At 46.6% G+C, this 17,952-nt stretch overlaps 7 protein-coding genes across 7 annotated transcripts; 4 read left to right on the forward strand and 3 right to left on the reverse strand.

The window, feature by feature from the left end:
* Positions 1 to 3,430: 3,430 nt before the first annotated feature.
* EDB93DRAFT_1335331 (uncharacterized protein) lies at positions 3,431 to 5,344 on the reverse strand (the record flags this gene model as incomplete). Its single annotated transcript, XM_041455307.1, has 8 exons — positions 3,431 to 3,490; positions 3,550 to 3,576; positions 3,632 to 3,731; positions 3,788 to 4,072; positions 4,124 to 4,238; positions 4,306 to 4,895; positions 5,001 to 5,057; positions 5,154 to 5,344. The coding sequence occupies 8 exons, from the start codon at positions 5,342 to 5,344 to the stop codon at positions 3,431 to 3,433; spliced, it is 1,425 nt and encodes a 474-aa protein (XP_041311242.1).
* Positions 5,345 to 5,692: 348 nt separating this feature from the next.
* EDB93DRAFT_1247093 (uncharacterized protein) lies at positions 5,693 to 6,396 on the forward strand (the record flags this gene model as incomplete). The annotated part of the gene is made up of 4 exons (XM_041452537.1): positions 5,693 to 5,714; positions 5,776 to 5,884; positions 5,935 to 6,334; positions 6,385 to 6,396. The coding sequence occupies 4 exons, from the start codon at positions 5,693 to 5,695 to the stop codon at positions 6,394 to 6,396; spliced, it is 543 nt and encodes a 180-aa protein (XP_041311243.1).
* Positions 6,397 to 6,431: 35 nt separating this feature from the next.
* Positions 6,432 to 7,757, reverse strand: EDB93DRAFT_1078996 (uncharacterized protein; the record flags this gene model as incomplete). The annotated part of the gene is made up of 2 exons (XM_041445420.1): positions 6,432 to 6,767; positions 6,822 to 7,757. The coding sequence occupies 2 exons, from the start codon at positions 7,755 to 7,757 to the stop codon at positions 6,432 to 6,434; spliced, it is 1,272 nt and encodes a 423-aa protein (XP_041311244.1).
* Positions 7,758 to 9,288: 1,531 nt separating this feature from the next.
* Positions 9,289 to 10,358, forward strand: EDB93DRAFT_1307963 (uncharacterized protein; the record flags this gene model as incomplete). The annotated part of the gene is made up of 6 exons (XM_041454773.1): positions 9,289 to 9,414; positions 9,478 to 9,675; positions 9,724 to 9,744; positions 9,837 to 9,935; positions 10,024 to 10,121; positions 10,151 to 10,358. 6 exons carry the CDS (start codon positions 9,289 to 9,291, stop codon positions 10,167 to 10,169), a joined length of 561 nt encoding a protein of 186 aa, XP_041311245.1. The 3' UTR covers positions 10,170 to 10,358.
* A 939-nt stretch (positions 10,359 to 11,297) lies between these two features.
* EDB93DRAFT_1126424 (uncharacterized protein) lies at positions 11,298 to 13,178 on the forward strand. The gene is made up of 7 exons (XM_041448751.1): positions 11,298 to 11,590; positions 11,648 to 11,711; positions 11,759 to 12,329; positions 12,386 to 12,725; positions 12,753 to 12,754; positions 12,786 to 12,923; positions 12,976 to 13,178. The coding sequence occupies exons 1-6, from the start codon at positions 11,426 to 11,428 to the stop codon at positions 12,880 to 12,882; spliced, it is 1,239 nt and encodes a 412-aa protein (XP_041311246.1). The 5' UTR covers positions 11,298 to 11,425; the 3' UTR covers positions 12,883 to 12,923; positions 12,976 to 13,178.
* A 259-nt stretch (positions 13,179 to 13,437) lies between these two features.
* On the forward strand, positions 13,438 to 16,220 carry EDB93DRAFT_1319469 (cytochrome P450; the record flags this gene model as incomplete). The annotated part of the gene is made up of 16 exons (XM_041454882.1): positions 13,438 to 13,762; positions 13,813 to 13,913; positions 13,964 to 13,999; positions 14,061 to 14,112; positions 14,220 to 14,377; positions 14,429 to 14,810; positions 14,862 to 14,917; positions 14,971 to 15,127; positions 15,174 to 15,198; positions 15,255 to 15,269; positions 15,322 to 15,396; positions 15,453 to 15,508; positions 15,558 to 15,673; positions 15,736 to 15,765; positions 15,810 to 15,905; positions 15,958 to 16,220. The coding sequence occupies 16 exons, from the start codon at positions 13,438 to 13,440 to the stop codon at positions 16,009 to 16,011; spliced, it is 1,734 nt and encodes a 577-aa protein (XP_041311247.1). The 3' UTR covers positions 16,012 to 16,220.
* A 236-nt stretch (positions 16,221 to 16,456) lies between these two features.
* On the reverse strand, positions 16,457 to 17,660 carry EDB93DRAFT_1101322 (uncharacterized protein; the record flags this gene model as incomplete). The annotated part of the gene is made up of 5 exons (XM_041447094.1): positions 16,457 to 16,516; positions 16,659 to 16,765; positions 16,873 to 16,992; positions 17,227 to 17,399; positions 17,443 to 17,660. The coding sequence occupies 5 exons, from the start codon at positions 17,658 to 17,660 to the stop codon at positions 16,457 to 16,459; spliced, it is 678 nt and encodes a 225-aa protein (XP_041311248.1).
* Positions 17,661 to 17,952: the final 292 nt, after the last annotated feature.

The following is a 17,952-nucleotide window of genomic DNA, read 5'->3' on the forward strand; positions in this document are numbered from 1 at the left end:
TGCCGTGGTCCGGTCCCGAACCGTGGTTCGAACCTGACCATTGGTCAGGTTCGTCCTTGGTTCAGTCCATGGTTCCAAGTTTTGGACGGACCGGACCTGAAAGAGGTTCGCGGTCCACCATCACCCGAACGGTTCGGACATAGGTTCGGACCTTCCCGAACCGTTCCGAACCCCGAACCGCAGCATCCTCATGTTATCGGTGAGGCACACACTACTAGTAATGGTCACTTCGACTTCGACTCAACTTCAACTTCTGCCCCCATGGTCATTGGGATCCTCAGGATTTGCGACGACTTTGAATTCTTTCCGGAGGCTCGCATCCCGCACCCCCGGCTCTCGAATGGGCTGTTTTCGCGACCCTCCAATGTATATGGCCTTGGAGAGCGGTTGTTCACTTTGTTAGCAGTTAAAAGGAGCAAGCACCAGGTGAGTTCACTCATCATCATGTCTGAATCTGACGCATGCGCCCTCAATACTGATGGATCTCTTAAGGATGCTAAGGACATCATCTTTTATCATGATCCTGATGATACTGTCCCAGCTATCTACTCCTTCCTCTGCGCCTACTCTCACAGGTTGCAAACCAGTGCCAGTTATAGCTGGTTCTCGACGATCCGTTCGCATTCCTGAACTTATGTTTATAGTTTGACAAGTATTATAAACCGCCAACTCGGGCACCTGCCAAAGAACCCAGCTCCGCCAACAAGACCCTTGCATGAAAATCGGTACGGTGACGCGTGGATGCGCGAGGCCATCAAAACCCATCAAGCTGCAGACCAACGCACTCATAATCCTCATCAAGAACTCACGATGTTTCTGTCTTCGCCGCTAGAGCAAGCTGACAACATTGTTGCCTGGTGGGGCGTAAGTAATCTCATCATGACCTGTTTATTTGCTACTTAAATGGTTCCTTAGCTTCACTCATTGCAGTATCCTACTCTAGCACGCATTGCACGAGACTACTTGCCCATTCAAGGAAGATCCGTCCCCTCCGAACAGGCTTTTTCGAGCGGAGGGATCACTTCTACTGTTCGACGCAATGGACTTGCAGCATCCACATTCAGCTCGCTGCAGCTATTGAAGGCAGCATACAAGAATGGCCATGTTTCCGCAAAGGTTGAGGCAGAAGCAGCCATGTTGGATGTGTAGCTACGAGTACAAGTTCTATCTACGTTTTTTTGTGCGCTGTAAAATATCTACATTTTTTTTTTGCTCACTGTAAAAAAAATCGGGTTCAGTTCACGTTCGAACGTGAAAATAACCAGACCTGACCATTCCGAACCGTTCGTAAAGGTCCAGTTTGGGGTTCGTCGAGTCTGGTAGAACCAGACCTAGGTCCGGTTCTTGGTTCTCGCTCATCCCTCTGTGAACCAGACCGAACCAGACCACGGCAGCACTAGATAAGACTACCTCGAGCGGATTCAAGCTTGAATGCGAGCGCTGATTGAAATTTGATGAAGCGGTAATAGAGAAGTACAACGTACAAGTAAAAGGATAGAGGGGAGTGAAGACGAGCACAATAGATCGACTCGCCGGGTGCTTCTGTAATAAAAGAGACCAGCATTTCAGAAACTAACAAGTGACCGACGAGTCGAATACTGAATCTGCACCAACTTCTTCTTGCACTGAGTCCACAGGCCAAAAACTTTGCATTTGTATGTAGCACTTGTGAGTCTAACCAAATCTTCGAGTTTGGATATGCATTGTGCACTGATTTCGCATTGTGACTTTACGCAACCCGGCAGCTAGTATCATCCAGACGTCGATATGTTTCTGCAAATTTTGTAGTACCGATTCAGAAGGTGAATTAGCATGTGAGGTTTCTATGATGCAGGTCGGACCCAAAGAATGCAGGCATACATGTACCCTCAGCTGGGAATTTTGAGAGCTAAGCACGTGCCAAAAATACCTACTATCATTCCAGGTAATCTGCAACATGCATGTAATATGCAAAATGTTCAAAACACCACAAAGCACTGCTCAACTCACTTCAAAAAAAATTCATGCATATGTAGACTACTTATATATGATATACTGTCCAAGTAAAATGAAAATTTCTTGAGTGTTGCAGCTGCGAGAGATGAAAAAGTGGTAATTTGTAAGCATGCAAGAACATAAATCACCCAGATCCCATAGATCCTGCAGGTATATTCACAAAGTTATACCTGGAGCATAACATGATCACCTTGTCAGGATTACAGTGCACAATTTCGATAAAGCTCATCTTGTCATTTTAAGATGCTATAGAGGAAGAATTGACGACATGTCTGAAAACGTGACAGCCAGATAGGAGAGTGTGTAACAAATTCAATCTCCTCTACGGCACACTCGGCAAGTGCACAAAGTCTTGCATTGTCATCTCTTGCATTATTACAATGGCACCAAACCACAGACCTACTACCAGGCAGAAGAAAGCTGAAGAAGAGATTCGCGAAGCCAATTTCACTGCTGCTATTCAGGCTATCAGAGAGAAAAAGGCCAAGAACCTCCGAACAGCAGCTGCAGAGTTTAAAGTCTCATACCATACTCTTTGTCAATGGGCACAGAACCTCACTAAACCTCATTCAAAAGCCCACAAAAACCTCCAATTACTTACTGAAGGGCAGGAAGTAACAATATGTGACTGGGCCAAGTATCTCGCCATGACAGGTCACCCTCTCTCCAAGCGCAACCTTCGTGCAAAGGTTTATTTAATCCCTCTCATTCTCGCAGGCGGCATGTTGAAATCGGCAATAACACTACTGAGTCAGTACCGCAAGACACGCCGATTCATCAAAATTCAATGCACGCACCATTTGGCACCTATCAACCACAGCCTATCCCTCAACCCTCAATGTCATACATAGATCTTCCCTCACTCGGCAGGTATGTGCCTCCACCCATTCCCCAATTTGTGCCGGCAGCTGGTAACAGAGGGGAATTTCGAGTTGGTGCTGAGGTACAGATGTATGATGGCAGGAGTCAACCTTATTCAGGACCATATCAATGGCAGTACACTCACAATAATAATTACATGGATCATGATGCATAATGGTTGATGACAATATATTGCTGTATTCCAGACCAAGCTTCCAGTTCGATGACTCAGTACTCAACCCCAGTGAAAATCGACAAGAATGATGTAGATACATGTAGATATAGATCGAACAAAATATGAGGAAATGAAATTTTTCGTTATGTTTCGACCTCTTTAGAAAAGTGGGACTTTTCGAGACGAAAAACGATAGAGACCAAAACGAACTTTTAATGCTTCGATACGATTTTAGTTGGCTTTAGATGGGTTTTAGATGCAAACATGTGCTGAAAATGTTCCAATTAGATGGCATGAATAGGTATCTAATGCCATTGAATGATGTATCTATAGGTATCACTATGGTTAGGTAGTGGTATCGCTGCGCCCGCGCCCGCCATCCCGCCTCGTATCCATTCGCTACTCCTTGTCTGTATCATCGCCAGTGCCGTTCCTTTTGGTTGGTCCAGCTGAGCTGAGCTATAAGGCAAATCATTGTTAGTATGAAGATACTCATGGATATCATGAATACCATGCACCTGTAGAGCCGCTTTGTGCTTGTATACCTTCAATAATAGTGCTAGTCAGTAGATAAATGACATCAATACAAAAACGACATACCTCTTTGTCAGTCTTCGATAGACCGTTCCAGTAGGTTGCAAAGACACTTGCCGGTTCTTTCTGATGGCCGTTCGATTGCCATTCGAGGGCACAAAGATTCCTATAATAATAATAGTGTTAGCCTTACTTGCTGTGACCGTAATAGATAAATCTTACCGTGCCGTGATCTTCGAGCTCACACGCATGGGCTTTGTGCTCGGCTGACGCTTCTTTGCAGGTTGGGCCTTCGAGTTGATTGCACTGGGAGTGGGCTCCGTGGGGGTTGCTACCAGGAGTTCCATCTTGACAGCGAGGGAAGCTGTGTTGGTATCTGATGGGTCGTTGGATGGAGGGGTGATGATAGTCGGCTCGGCGCTAGTGGTTCCAGAAGTGGCAGAGTCGATGGAGGCAGGAGCTTTCTTTGGGATTGGCTTGGGGCGAGGTTTGAAGACAAGATTAGAACTAAATTAATAGTATCAGTAGAATGGAATTATCAATAGAGTGATCACTTACAGAGGATTGTTGACCTCCACAGTAATCACTTCCTTCTCTTTTCCTTTGTCGGTACGGGGAGGTGGGGTTGGTTCACGTTCTTCCACTTCGACTCGTTGTCTTTTCAATGCTGGTTCTGCAACAGGGTCAATATCAATGTTAACTCGTTTATGAGAAGTTGAAGATGAGGAAGGAGAGGTAACCGCAGGCGTTGAAGAAGATGAGGAAGGGGGGGGTAACAGCAGGTGTCGCAGATGGTGAGGAAGGGGGGGTAACAGCAGGTGTCGCAGATGGTGAGGAAGAAGGAGGGGTAGCAGCAGGTGTTGAAGCCAGTAGGGACTTGTCGTTGTTGTTGTCATCGTCGGCAGTCTCTATGTCTTCGGACTTGACATGACCGCTAGTTTGTTTCTTCACAACGTGGTAGTTGTACCATTGGGAATAGTTGTCGATCATTAATTTCATAGCTTTCCAATTGTCAGTGCATAGACGGAGTTCGATGCAATGTTTGCATAGCATGTGAATAAGCCAGTGTAGGACTTTGAGTGATGCTTGGCCAATGGATTCGGGCATGAGACCTTGAGATTCGAGTTGTCGAAAACATGACAGCATGAAAAGACGGATGGTTTTTGCCCGTTGTGCAGACACCGGCTGACCAGCTTGGTCTTGCAGGTAGGTACATGCTACATTGATGCCTCGTGCCATGTGTGTGGCTCCTCGCTTTTTCCCAGAGGATCCAGGATTGGCTGATGTACTTGATGGCATGTTCTCCTGCCAGTCTTTCTTCGTCCATGATCTGACCAGTGGGTAATCAATTGCATTGAGGTCATGATCAGAATCTTCACGAGTGACGTCCAAAAGAGTAGGTTTTCAATCCGCAGTACTGTCACTTGCAACTGACAAAGAAGAACTTGATGCCGTTGAGCTGGCAGAACCTCGACTGTTAACAAGTATGGTCCTGAGAGAAGATATACCATGACATCATTGATCGCATCAGCAAACATGGTCAGCAAACATGGTGCGCATATATGCACATGATATGACTGGAACTTACTGCAATGTTTCGCATTTCGTGTTCAGACACAAGTTTTCATTGACGAGTTGTGTTTTCTCTGACTGGAGAAAGGCGACTGTGTGCTGGAGTTCTGATATCTCTCGCTTCAATTGTGAGATCATGTTGACGTCAGGATCATTGGGAGATAAATGACCCTGATCAAGAAGAGCCCAGAGCCCTTCATGCAACATGGTAGACTAATAACACGTGTATCTCATTAATGTAACAAGTTCTCTATCATAGAACTCACGGTATTATTGGTATCGCAATCACGCCGGGTATTTTGAAAATTATGTGAGCCGCCAGAATTAAGTTGTGGATTAAAAGAATGTTGTGAAGAAATTTGGGACATGAGGAGATTGGCGTATCCTGTCGGTGAAGTCGTTGTGTCGGGCATAATGATGGTGTGATGAGAAGGGGCGCTACGGTACAAGTCAAGAAAGGAAACTTTGGACTAAGTTCAATTCATTCTATAGTATCGTCCATTCATCCTACATCCACTCAATAAGTTTTAGATATATCTTTTGATCAGGATATTGATGGCTACGATGCTGATACTAGGTATGTTCTCCATCACTTCTAACGCTGTTATCACTAATGTATCTTAGCATATCTTTCTCAGACAGTCGTTCCAGCACACCGAAGATGACACCTTCGGATGATATGTTTGTCAACCCAGCATACTGGCATGCGCATCCAGAGAAAGAACACTTGATCAGACAGCAACTGTTGTGAGTCATTATTATATGATTATATCTTGGTTCAACAACTTATATTGAAGGCATCACCCAAATACTATGCCTCCCTGGCCTGACGAGCCCGAAAGCGACCCACCCGAGCCAACACTGCAGCAAGTCATCACCCCTCCTCATGTGAACGATCCTGAAAGCATCACCGAGCCCGAAAGTGACCCACCTGAGCCAACACCACAGCAAGTCATCATCCCTCCTTGTGTGAACGATCCTGAAAGCGTCACCGAGCCTGAAAGTGACCCACCTGAGCCAATGGCACACTTGTCCACTATCACCAAACCAGTTCTCTCCATGCCCAAAAGTAATATGAAGTCCATATTTGCAACACCAAGCCCACCACCACCTGGATCAATTTACTGGAAGTATGTGTCGAAGGAGGAGGATGAAGCGTGGTACGATCAATCGCGTACAGACAAGAATTTTCTTGTGGTTCGTGCAATGAAATGAGAACTTGAAGAAGCTCTTTAGTGATGCAGTAGTCAGATAAATAAACATGTTTGCATCTTGTATAAAAAAGTAATTGAACTCATTCTTCGTCAAGAATACCCTCCTCTTCCACACCACTCATTCTTATAATGTCCAACCCTGGTCGTTCCACGAGGTAGAAAAGAACACCATCAATACCCGGAAAATTATGAGGAATCATAGCCACCACAGACTGTATAGTATGAACCTCGACAAGTTTCAATGAAGCATCTTCACAATGACGACAGGCAAAGACCGTTTGCGACGAGTTTTCAAATAGATCTGTGTGTGGCTGGCTGAATTCAGATACGAAAGCAAAGGTCTTCTCTTCATCGTGAAGCATCATATTGAAATAAAATAAGATTTCGGCAACAGTGGTCTTGCCGTCAATCAATAACTTTAGTGTGTGTGTCAATGTATAATACTAATAGAGTGACCATGAAAAAAATACCTTCACATTGCATGCCATTCTTGGTTGCTTGGACATAGCATTTTCCTCCCATGCAGACCGTGCAACTTGCCCATTTGGAAGGCGAAGACGAGCCCATCGAGTGACGAGAGGGGCGGAGGTAACATGAACATCGTTGTCGGACAGGTAGTGAAGTAGTACTTGGGCCTCACAGGGACGTACTGCATGGGCTGTTCTCTCTCTTCGCCGCAGCAGCAAATATCCCTGGCTGATATCCAACAAGCCCTTTGGGGAAGCATTATCTGATGGTTCAATTGTTGGAATGATAGCCTTGATGGTGTTGACTTGACAACAACGAGCAGCACGTTGAGAGAGATTAGCGTAGACAGAGGAGTTGTGTAGTCGTATCTCTTGAGCTAGATTGCCGATGGTTCGCTCCATCGTCCATTGTGACGAACAAATTGGTGGTCCCTTGTTGACTGTCTCACCAGCGATATGTGTGATCGAGTGGAGCCATGGTCGTACAAAATGAAGCCGATCAATCCAGCGCTGGTAATAGAGCTCTTCGAATTCATCTGCGAAATTAAGAAGGTGATGGTGGCCTTCAACGAGATCGGATCTAGATATGTGGTATTGTTGCATTAGATGTAGTCCCCAGGCAAGATGGCAAAAATGCAACCAATAGGGCTCAGGCAGAATGCCATAGAGTGTGGCTGGTGCCATCCCATACAGGTAGAGAAGCCATTCCCAGGCCTTATACCCACTATTGATCTTCTCTGCAGGATTACGAGAAGGTCGATCAAATGAACCCGGCAGAAAGGGTGTTGCATCTGTGATCAGAGATCCATGTGCCTTCCAAGTCGCCTTCATCAGAACAGCCCAGGCCCACGTGGATTTATCATCCGTAGTCTCGGCTCTAAAGGTTCCTCTCCAGAGGGGTAGAAGGAGATCGCCAGTATTGATGGCAGCGATGTGCATGATGTCAGAGCCAAAGCACAGCGGCACCAGCAAAATACGGTCAGTGTCGAAGCCACAGAAGATGCTTGGTTTCGTAATGCCTGTCTCAAGGCGTGCAAGCTCGTATTCGGCCATGTTGGAACAGCAGATCACACGCTTGAGGTTCCATTCATAATCAAATGATCCGGGAAGGGGAAGCCAATCAATGAAGAAGGCGGGGTGATCAGGTTGATCAGTACCTTCAGGTTGACGTAGGGCAGGATAGTACATAGGTGCACCTGGTTTGTGTCTCCCTGGGAGTCCGCAATAGAGACGACATGCGAATCTGCCATGGTGACCCACAAGGCCAGTAAGAAATGCCATGCCGGGGCCGTCAGCTGTTGCAACAAAGAGAAAGGGATTAGATTGAAATAGAGCCTTCTTTGCGCCATCCCAAATTGGAAGCCCTTCTGTCTGAATTGCGTGAAGATGGTGTAGGCCAGGGAAAATGAAAGAACCTAGATTTTTGGGTTTTTTTGGGGCCAGAAATGATACCACCCGGGAGTATGTACTTCTTCTTGTACCGGACGTCTGGCGCATGATTGAAGATTACCCAAATATATATCCAACAGTCAGATTGTTTGGATTCATAGAGCTGGGCACCATTGATCGAGAACATAAGAACCGCATCACCATCTTTAATTTTGCCAGATTGGCACGCGTCCAGATATTGCTTCCCATGAAGAACATCTTCATATACCTCCGGAATGCCATTGGTTGTCTTCAATTCGTCAATGATCTTGTTGGTGTACTCCTGGCGCCATCGCATCTTCTTTGCCTGGTCTGGATGGCGCCATAGGGCCTGGAGCTGCGGTCCAACAGGAAATGTGTCAAACGTTTTCCAAGCTACCTTCTTGTGAGGTGAGCTTTTTTTGGTGTCCCATCAATCTTCTCCACATCGAGGGCAATGATCGAGCTCAGTGTACAGACCTGTGAATGCAAGACATGTGTTGGTACACATGTCATTAACGATCGGGACGACACCACTAAGTTCACAGACAGCTTGCTTAACCCGGTAATGACTGTATACATCATCTTCGGGGTGTCGTTCGATCGTGGCCTCGCGGATAAGATTGTAAGCAGTGATTGCTGTATTTGCAAAGTAATATTTTAACGAAAGGATAAGATCAGGATCTGATATATCGGGGAGTTCGCGGGGAGGGTTTCGAAGTCTGTCTAGTGCGTCTGGAGGTAGTTTAGAGTGTGCGTCGTCTAGGGATGCTTTTTGGAGAGCAGTAATGAATGACATCGAATCCTGGGCATCTTCAAGGCATGCCATCTGCTGTAGCTCATCCAAGTCCTCGTCCGTCCAGCCCATGGTTCCCAAGTCAGTGTCCGCACCCTCGAGATTGACGTCATCCGGGGGCATGTCTTGATCGAAGTTCTCAGGTATATTGTCCTCAACACAAGCTTCCTCTTCCTCCTCCCTGTCCTTGGGTCCCATATCAACATGAGCTTCCTCTTCCTCCTCCCTGTCCTCGGGCCCTGTATCACCAAAATTGGTGTCCTCAGCATGAGCTTGCGCTTCCTCAACACAAGCTTCCTCTTCCTCCTCCCTGTCCTCGGGTCCCGTATCACCAAAATTGGTGTCCTCGAGGTGATCGAAAGTTCCATCGAGTGCATCAGGGCCTGGGATATTGTCAGCAGCCTCAGGTATATCAAAATCTTATTATTCATATCAGCAAATTGATATTTATCGCAGGGTTATGAACACACTGTCTTCTGCGCCATCAATGGCAATAATCCGATCATCCTTGTGCTTCGATATGGGTGGCTGTTCGGGGTGATCAGAAGCATCCGGAGGACGCTTGCTAGACGATGGCACCGGTATAGGAGCTGGAGTTTGTGCAGGAAGTGGTGGGGGGAAAAGTCTAGCGAGTCTGTTGGGTTTGTGCTGGAAGTAAGTAGTTTGTGGTACGTGCTTGGGCTTGCCTTTGTTCTTCCGAAGGCAGGCATCACAATCACATATGTAAGTATCAGTACCGTTTGCAAGTCGATGTATGCCAGCCTCGAGGCTCTCAGAGGTTATAGAATTCATGTAGCTGTGTGATCGCGATCAAGGAAGCGTATATGCGCAATCGCAATGTTAATCTAGGCGTAGCTTTGCAACTTGCAAAGTGCCGTTTGCAACATTTGCAGCAAATACACTGCAAATTTCTCGTAAGTTTGGACTTTGCATTTAATTTTACAATTTGCATTTTTCCATCTCGAATTATTTAGATTGCTATCTATATCATTTGGTACTTAGACGTGTATCGCTACCTATCTACCTCATTCTTGTCGATTTTCACTGGGACTCAACGCCAACAGATCGATCAAAGTTGACTGTGCCGGTGCTATGCCGAGGTGTGACTCGACGTGACCATATTTTGCAGATTAGCAGTCAGACCCTGAATTTTCTCGGCTTTCATCCGACACCACACCACAACATCCTAAAAATGAGAAAAAATGAGATCTATATAGAGGCGGTACGAATCTACAACACTCTAAATTCGTGGAAGATAATATGAAGTGGTTGATGAGCTACAAAAGATTTGCTGAAAATGTTGCAGATTACCCGGAGTGATAGTAGTCTTGCATTAAGCGTTAAGCGCTGAGTTTGAATATTCTGTTATATAACAGGCTGACTTCAGACGATTTCTCTCCTCAACCAGCTCAAAGGCCACGAATGCTCATCACACACAGGTTGCCAATCACGCGCATCCACATTTCTGAGCGGGCTAAGGTCTGAGCATTTTAATCCCCCCCGACCGGCTCTAGCAGAGCCCGGCTGTCATCAGCTGCGCGACGTACCAGAAAAGCAGCTTCATTTTCACATCCTCAAGATTCTGTTTCGGCAGAGGAGGGCGAGAATGAGAGGCTTTGAAAATGTTGTGGGGATCGGGCAAACCTGTGTTCGTCGTGTAGCAGTCCTATCGCGCATGCGCCAATCACTGGCGCTCAGGACATAGAGAAATCTGAGCGAGATACTCAAGTCCCCGGGCATTTGCTGCGGTACACATTCTCTACATATTGGATATCATGTGCTTTTTGTTGCCCTTAGGATCTGCTCTTAAGCTGGTGGCACATGTAGTCTGCAGTCCAGGTATCCCGTCACGGTGGCCTATGGCTACCGACGAGCGTCTCCGCTTGTCTGCTGCCAGCGTCCTCTATAAAACCAGGTGAATACACCGCTCACGGCTGGAGGCAACACATCGCGTTTGTTGCTCTCTTTGCGTATGAGGGATATATGCGATAGCACTGGTTTGTCCTTGAGTTCACTTCGTGGCTCGCGTATCCTTCGTGGATCGTGAAACTCGATTCAGACTACTCTTGGGCTGGTTCCTACAAATTTTTACAACTGCTGAGCTCCTTCGTGGAGTGTCACATCCCCGATGATCTCAACTGTTGGAAAGGAGCGTAGTCGACTAGGACTATATGGTATGGCAGCGTTCAATCATAACTCATAGTAACCACTTGATCTATTTATATACATGTTCCGAGATTCTGCAATCATCAAAGCATAATTCTTAACTGCGTATCACTAAGACATGCGCTGAATAATCCAGTGGGATTGCGACATCGGACATCCTGAGATACTCCTAATTAGCCTGTTGGCGGTGGGTATATATAGGGTGGAAATAAGGCGTTTCCTCGCACACTACCTCAGCATGCAGCCTCCAGCGAACAAGCCTGCACCCGCTATCCCGTACTTCACCCCTGCGCAGATTCCTGCTGCAGGTACAGCATTTGACCCCCAGCCTGATGGAATTCCTATACCAAAATTATTCCAGCCCCTCAAGATTAGAGGGACGACATTTCACAACCGTATTTTTGTGAGTCGTCATATTGATCAATGTGTTCCGCTGACATCCTATCCCAATCTCGTGCAGCTATCTCCACTGTGTCAATATTCTGCAGATGACGGTCATCTCACGTCCTGGCATATGGCGCACCGTACGTTTATGGATATCGAGCATGATCGAAATACTCACGATGTACAGTGGGCGGTATTTTCACCCGAGGTCCCGGTCTTTGTATCATCGAAGCCACAGCTGTCGTCCCAGAGGGTCGCATCACCCCCGATGACGCGGGACTCTGGAAAGACAGCCAAATCGAGCCCCTTCGCAAGATAGTCGAGTTTGCCCATTCACAAAATCAAAAGGTTGGCATTCAGCTTGCCCACGCCGGCCGGAAAGCATCTACCGTTGTGCCATGGTTACATGGGGGTCTTACAGCAACCGAGAGCATAGGAGGATGGCCAGACGATGTATGGGGGCCTTCTATGGTTCCTTTCAGCGACACCTTCCCAGTGCCTAAGGAACTATCAAAGGCGCAGATCAAGGCGGTTGTCGTCGCATTTGTAGAAGCTACGAAACGAGCGTTGAAAGCTGGCATTGACGTCATCGAGATTCACAACGCACACGGTTATCTGCTGTGCTCTTTCTTGAGCCCCGTCAGCAACACGCGCACAGACGAATATGGCGGAAGCTTCGAGAATCGCATTCGCTTAACTCTCGAGATCGTGGATGCTATCCGTGGCGTCATTCCTGAAGATATGCCTCTCTTCCTGAGGTATTTTCGAGTCCATAAGATGTTCTTGCTTCATCTGAATGATGCCTCGTACTTAGGATTTCTGCGACTGATTGGCTCGAAGAAGCACTTCCGAATGTTCCATCATGGCGTTCCGAAGATACCGTCAAACTCGCTGGTATTCTTGCCGAGCATGGCGTTGACTTCCTCGACGTCTCGACCGGTGGCAACCACTCAAAAGCCATCGTGAAAGGCGGTCCGGCATATCAAGCGCCGTTCGCAGAGGCAGTCAAACAAGCTGTGGGAGATAAGCTTGTCGTCGGGACTGTCGGATCGATCACCAATGGCAAGATTGCCCAAGAAGTGCTTGATAAAGGTCAAGCTGATGTCGTCTTGGTCGGACGACAATTCCAAAAGAATTCCGGCGACTGTTTGGGCGTGAGTGTATATTTATCGCGAGCTAAGTTGTTAATGCCTGATCTGATGGTGTATTGGTAGATTTGCGTCGGACGTTGGCGTCGCGATCAAGATCGCGAACCAGATTGGATGGGGCTTTGGCGGTCGAGGAACCAGTCGGAAGAAGATTGACTGGTGATCGTTGTCAATGTCATAAACCTTTCGTGTTTCTGTCACCAGGTATTCTTTAGCGTCGGATGTGTACTAGTACTCACTAGATGAACTATTTCAGTACCTAAGTCTTGTTATTGTTTGAGTCGGGCCTCAATTCTGAGACGTCTGACGATTGCAATGACTCGAAGTCTTGCCAATCGCGATTAGAGAGGGACGAAGACCTTGGATAACAAAGTTAGTTCAAGCAAAGTACCAGCGATGCAAAGTTCCATCGAACCTTCCACGCCGTCTTACTGCCACCGCTATGCCAGCATAGTAAATTGTTCGTGCGCTAGACGGATGGTGATATCGCCACGAGTCACCTCCCACAGAATTATGTTACTTCCGAGCACTTGCAGCTTTGCCACGTAAGCTCTATCTCTGGCTTACAGGAAAGTTATAAAAGCCTGGTACTTCTTGCACCCGACATTTTGGCGACTAAGCTACTACTGAGCATTTGAACTTAACTCTTTGTGTCGTCTTTAAATACAGGCTTCAAGTTGCCGCCACACCTTGGTCATCCACTAGCAACATCTAAGCTATGCCACGATCTTGGGTTAGTCCTGGCGTGGCCTACCTCACTCGAGGTTTCCTTTCTGTCATCTTTCCGACCGCTTCTTCTATCATTATCATACAACATTTGGCCTTTCTGCAAGGCTTTCGAGTCTCCCCGTGGCCTTTGTCCCTGGTGGTTTTGGGCGCAGCCCCTCTGGGGTTTGCTGCTTATATATTCATGGACGAGATATCGCAGCGACGAAGGGCCACTCGACTCGGTGCCAGACTCGTTCCCCGTGTCAAGGGCAAATTGCCTGGAAATTTGGACAAGATAGTGGGCATATTCATGAGGTTGGAGACCGAATACCTTGGTACAGTTTCCGTTTCATACATTTAATGTTCGTGCTTTACTTCCGTCCAGGACAACCTGCGCTGGACGAGATGAAGGAACTTGGGCCAACTTTGAATTTTAGGTTCTTTTGGGAGGACGATATCATGACCTCAGAGCCCCAACACATGAAGGCAGGCTCCATTTTATTATCGAAAAAAAATCCAAACCAAACTTTACCCAGGCCATGCTCGTAACTGATTTCAGAATTACGTCAAAGGTATGTCCATAAATGCTGTCTACCTGCATGTGATGACTTATGACTCGACTCAGGTGTAAAGTTTGGAGAAGCAGTTGACTCCGTCCTGGGAACGGGTGTATTTAACTCGGATGGTAAGCGTGAATCGGAAGGCCTGTTATGTTGTGACTGATAGATTGATTGTCTGTACCACCAGGTGAAACATGGAAGTGAGCAGTATATTTTGGGATCAACCCGATAGGGAACCTTAGACGCGCTTGTAGGCTTCACCGAACCATGACACGGCCTTTCTTCAATAATGATCGGATACGTCATTTTGAGATCTTTGACCGTCATGCGACTCGTACTATCGCTTTGGCGAAGGAACGTTTCAGGATGGACTTGGCGATAGACTTCCAAGTAGGACTTTAAGTCAGCATTGTGACTTCTTTTGTTAAACAACTGCCACAGGATCTCATTTCTAGATTCACGCTCGACTCTGCATCGGAGTTCCTGTTTGGACATTGTACCGATTCACTTTCCGCCGAACTGCCTTTCCCCCATAACGCGAGAGAATCCACAAATACCATTCAAAAAGACATTACCGCAGCCTTCTCAGATGCATTCTCTCAAGCTCAGCATGCAATCAGTCGTCGTATTATAATTGGGTCGACTTGGCCAATGACTGAAATTTATACTGACAGCACCGCGCGACATATGAAAGTGGCCAGCGAATTTTTGGACCCGATCTTCGAAGCCGCTCTGAAGAGGCATAGCACGGCTGCCAAATCGGACGCAAATGAAACTACGGGCAACGAAACGCTTGTAGATCATCTAGTCAAGTTGACATCGGGTGAGATGGCACGTTACTTGGGAATTTCTGTTGTTGGAATATCATTATCAGACTCTAAAATCATCAAGGATGAGACGTTGAACATATTGCTGGCAGGAAGAGATTCGGTAAGTTTGCAATTACCTTTTGAGTCATCCTGGTTGGTAACAGACAATGTCAGATCACCTCGACATTGACTTCGGCTATTTATTTACTTGCAATGCATCCAGAGGTCCTCTCTCGGCTTAGGGAGGAAATAATATCGAATTTTGGGCTAAATGGCGTGCCTACATATGTTGATATCAAAGAGATGAAGTACATGCAAGCCTTTCTCAATGGTGCATGTCCTCGTTTCCTGTCGGACGCACTACTCACCTGTTCTAGAAACAATGCGCCTTTTTCCTGCCGTGTAAGTGGTTGAATTCGATTTCAGATCAATTGTATTGTCTCACCATAAATGCCTAGTCCCTTTGGTGTGAGGTACGTTCTTCGGCCAATTCAAAGATACTGAACTCGAGTTACAAGCTTTCAGAGAAACCATACATGACACCACATGGACTTCCCCCGAACCTGAGAAGGAACCACTGTTTGTTCCAGGGGGTGTTATGTACGTGTTTTAATCGATCGTTTAGATTCATCGCGTGACTAATTGAACAACTTCAGGATCGTCTATGCAATCTTCTTTATGCACAGAAGAACAGATCTATGGGGACCAGATGGTAAGAAGCTTGAACTTCGTCTACATATGAATTCTTGATTGCGTTCCAGCGTTGGAGTTCGATCCGGATAGATGGCTCGACGAGCGCTTGCAGAAATACCTGCTTCCTAATCCCTCCATTTTCCTTCCATTTAATGCGGGACCGAGGATCTGCTTAGGACAAAAAGTACGTAGGTCATTGAGTGATTTATTACCTTCACCCATCTCATACCCTGTTTCGTGCCTCAGCTTGCCTACAACCAAATGTCGTTTGTACTTGTTCGTTTGCTGCAAAATTTTTCCGCAATTACATTGTCCCCGAGCCCTCAATGTGCCCACCAGCGTGGTGGGCTGAGAAAGACGGTCGGCAAGCAATCGAGCGGTTCAAGCCGAAAAGCCACGTGTTACTTTATGCCGAAGTAAGTCGCTCTGGCATGTTTTGCAGTCATCTAACTAGGTTCTCTTCTGCAGGGTGGTATGTGGGTCAAGATGACAGCTGTAGATGATGTCGAAGTCATACAGTGACTACACCGACTTTCCTGCTATATGACTCTCGACATGTCCTATTACCAGTATCTTTCCTTGCAAGTTTGAGGGATGACCTACTAATTTAGAGTTTCTGCGTGAACAAAGTGTTGTTTGTTCAAATGCAATTGATATATTAGTAGCCTTGTAAACATCGAGAAGTGATGATTCTTGAATACAAATCAGTGACGCGCCATTCTATGCACAACAGCCTATCGTCCCAACCAACACCTTCATCGACCCCCGCAAACACGTCTCATCTAATATAAATTTTCGCACTGTGTGTATGAGCGCCAGATAAATATTGATTATTTTAGTTGTAGCCTACAGAGGCAGACGGTACCACAATGCACGCATAATCAAGTAGCACTATGAAAGCAATGTATAGCATCCAATGAACTATTCGTCCTTCACTACGATATTATATCATGATCCGATGGCCACCTCAGCTTTGAAGGTTTGCAAACACCATGCGGGAGGTGGTGGTCGACCAGAAGACAGCCACCTGAACAGTATCATCCAAGGAAACTATTAGTCTCTCAATCGACAAGCGAGAAACATACCTGGAGACGACAAAAAATCAAGTGCCATCGTGGATGAGTGAGACGAACGTTCTCCCTGGCACCGACTGAAGCTCAGTTCTTTACTTTGAAACTGAGCCGCTGGACACTCTTCGCATTCGGATCTTGAGTCGAAACACCACGCCGCTGAACAAATTCTTCGATGTCCTGATTGAGGTTTTTCGTCCCTGGTACTGATCGTTCGGAGAGTGTGCATGGCCCGAGTCATGTAGTCAAGTTCTCCTGAATTTCACAACAGCAGCGATGGTCATTGGATCTGTACTCAAGTAGACATATTTACCTTTGGCATCGTCTGTGCCAAGGCTACTGATTGCCGACACGATGTTAGGCTGGACTGAGCGTAGCCGGAGTGGAATGAGAGCAGCTGGAGTCGCTGGGCGGGCGGGAGCGCGAATTCCATCTGTCAGACATGTTAGAAGGGCGGCCGGTAATCAAATCATATTAAACTAAGGATGACTATGAAATGCGTATGACAGTGAACGGGATAATTCAATGTCTGAAACAGGATACCAGAGAAAAGGTAGAGGTGGGTGGGAGCAAAAGTATGTGAATCTGGAACGAGAATGAGTGTAAAGGAGATAATGTACTTGCTTACGCCCAAAATTAACTCAACTTGCGGTCCTGTTGAGCTCACAACTTGAAGTCGTCAATATCATCAGAGATAGAATCCCTCTTCGCATGTGCGAGAATATCGTCCTGGACATCTGGTGGCGAACTGTGAACTCCATATCAGCCACGATGACTTTGATCAAAGCGTCATATCGCTTAAGAAGCGAATTCAGATTTCCCAAACCGAGGTCTGAAAGACTTTGCACGGAGAACTGTCAGCTGGAGTAAATGTCATACATACCATTGACTGTCAGCTTCTGCTGGGATACCCACACCCTGGAGAGCCGCTGCCACTGTGTACGACAGATCTCCAATGACAAGCATTGCGCCAGCGGACAGAAGCGTAGAGCCGGCGGTATTGACACCATCAGGAATCAGATTGCCACTGCCAGCACTATATGGAGTAGCGAAAGCAACGCTGCAGAGAATAGCGAGGGATGGAAGGAGAGTGAACCCCATTGTGAATAGAGGAAGCTAAACAGTTGCAGTCGAGGGTAAAAAATTGAAGAACAGAACCAGGATGGCTGCTTTCATACCTAGTGTAGATGATTATATGTGATCCAAATAATACTCAAGACAACAGCACAAAGCATTCCGACTCGGAGACCTCAAGTAGCCTTCGACCTCGTCCGCCCTGTGTGAATTTTGATTGACATTCAAAACTTGATGAAAGACGTGAGGTTTACCATGCAGCTTTGGTCCATGATAATCATAAGTGGGTTGTTTTAGTAGTTTGAAGTACAAAGCGCCG

This window comes from Suillus bovinus, assembly GCF_016758785.1.
Source record: "Suillus bovinus strain UH-Sbo-P2 chromosome Unknown EDB93scaffold_8, whole genome shotgun sequence".
Taxonomy (NCBI): Eukaryota; Fungi; Basidiomycota; class Agaricomycetes; order Boletales; family Suillaceae; genus Suillus; species Suillus bovinus.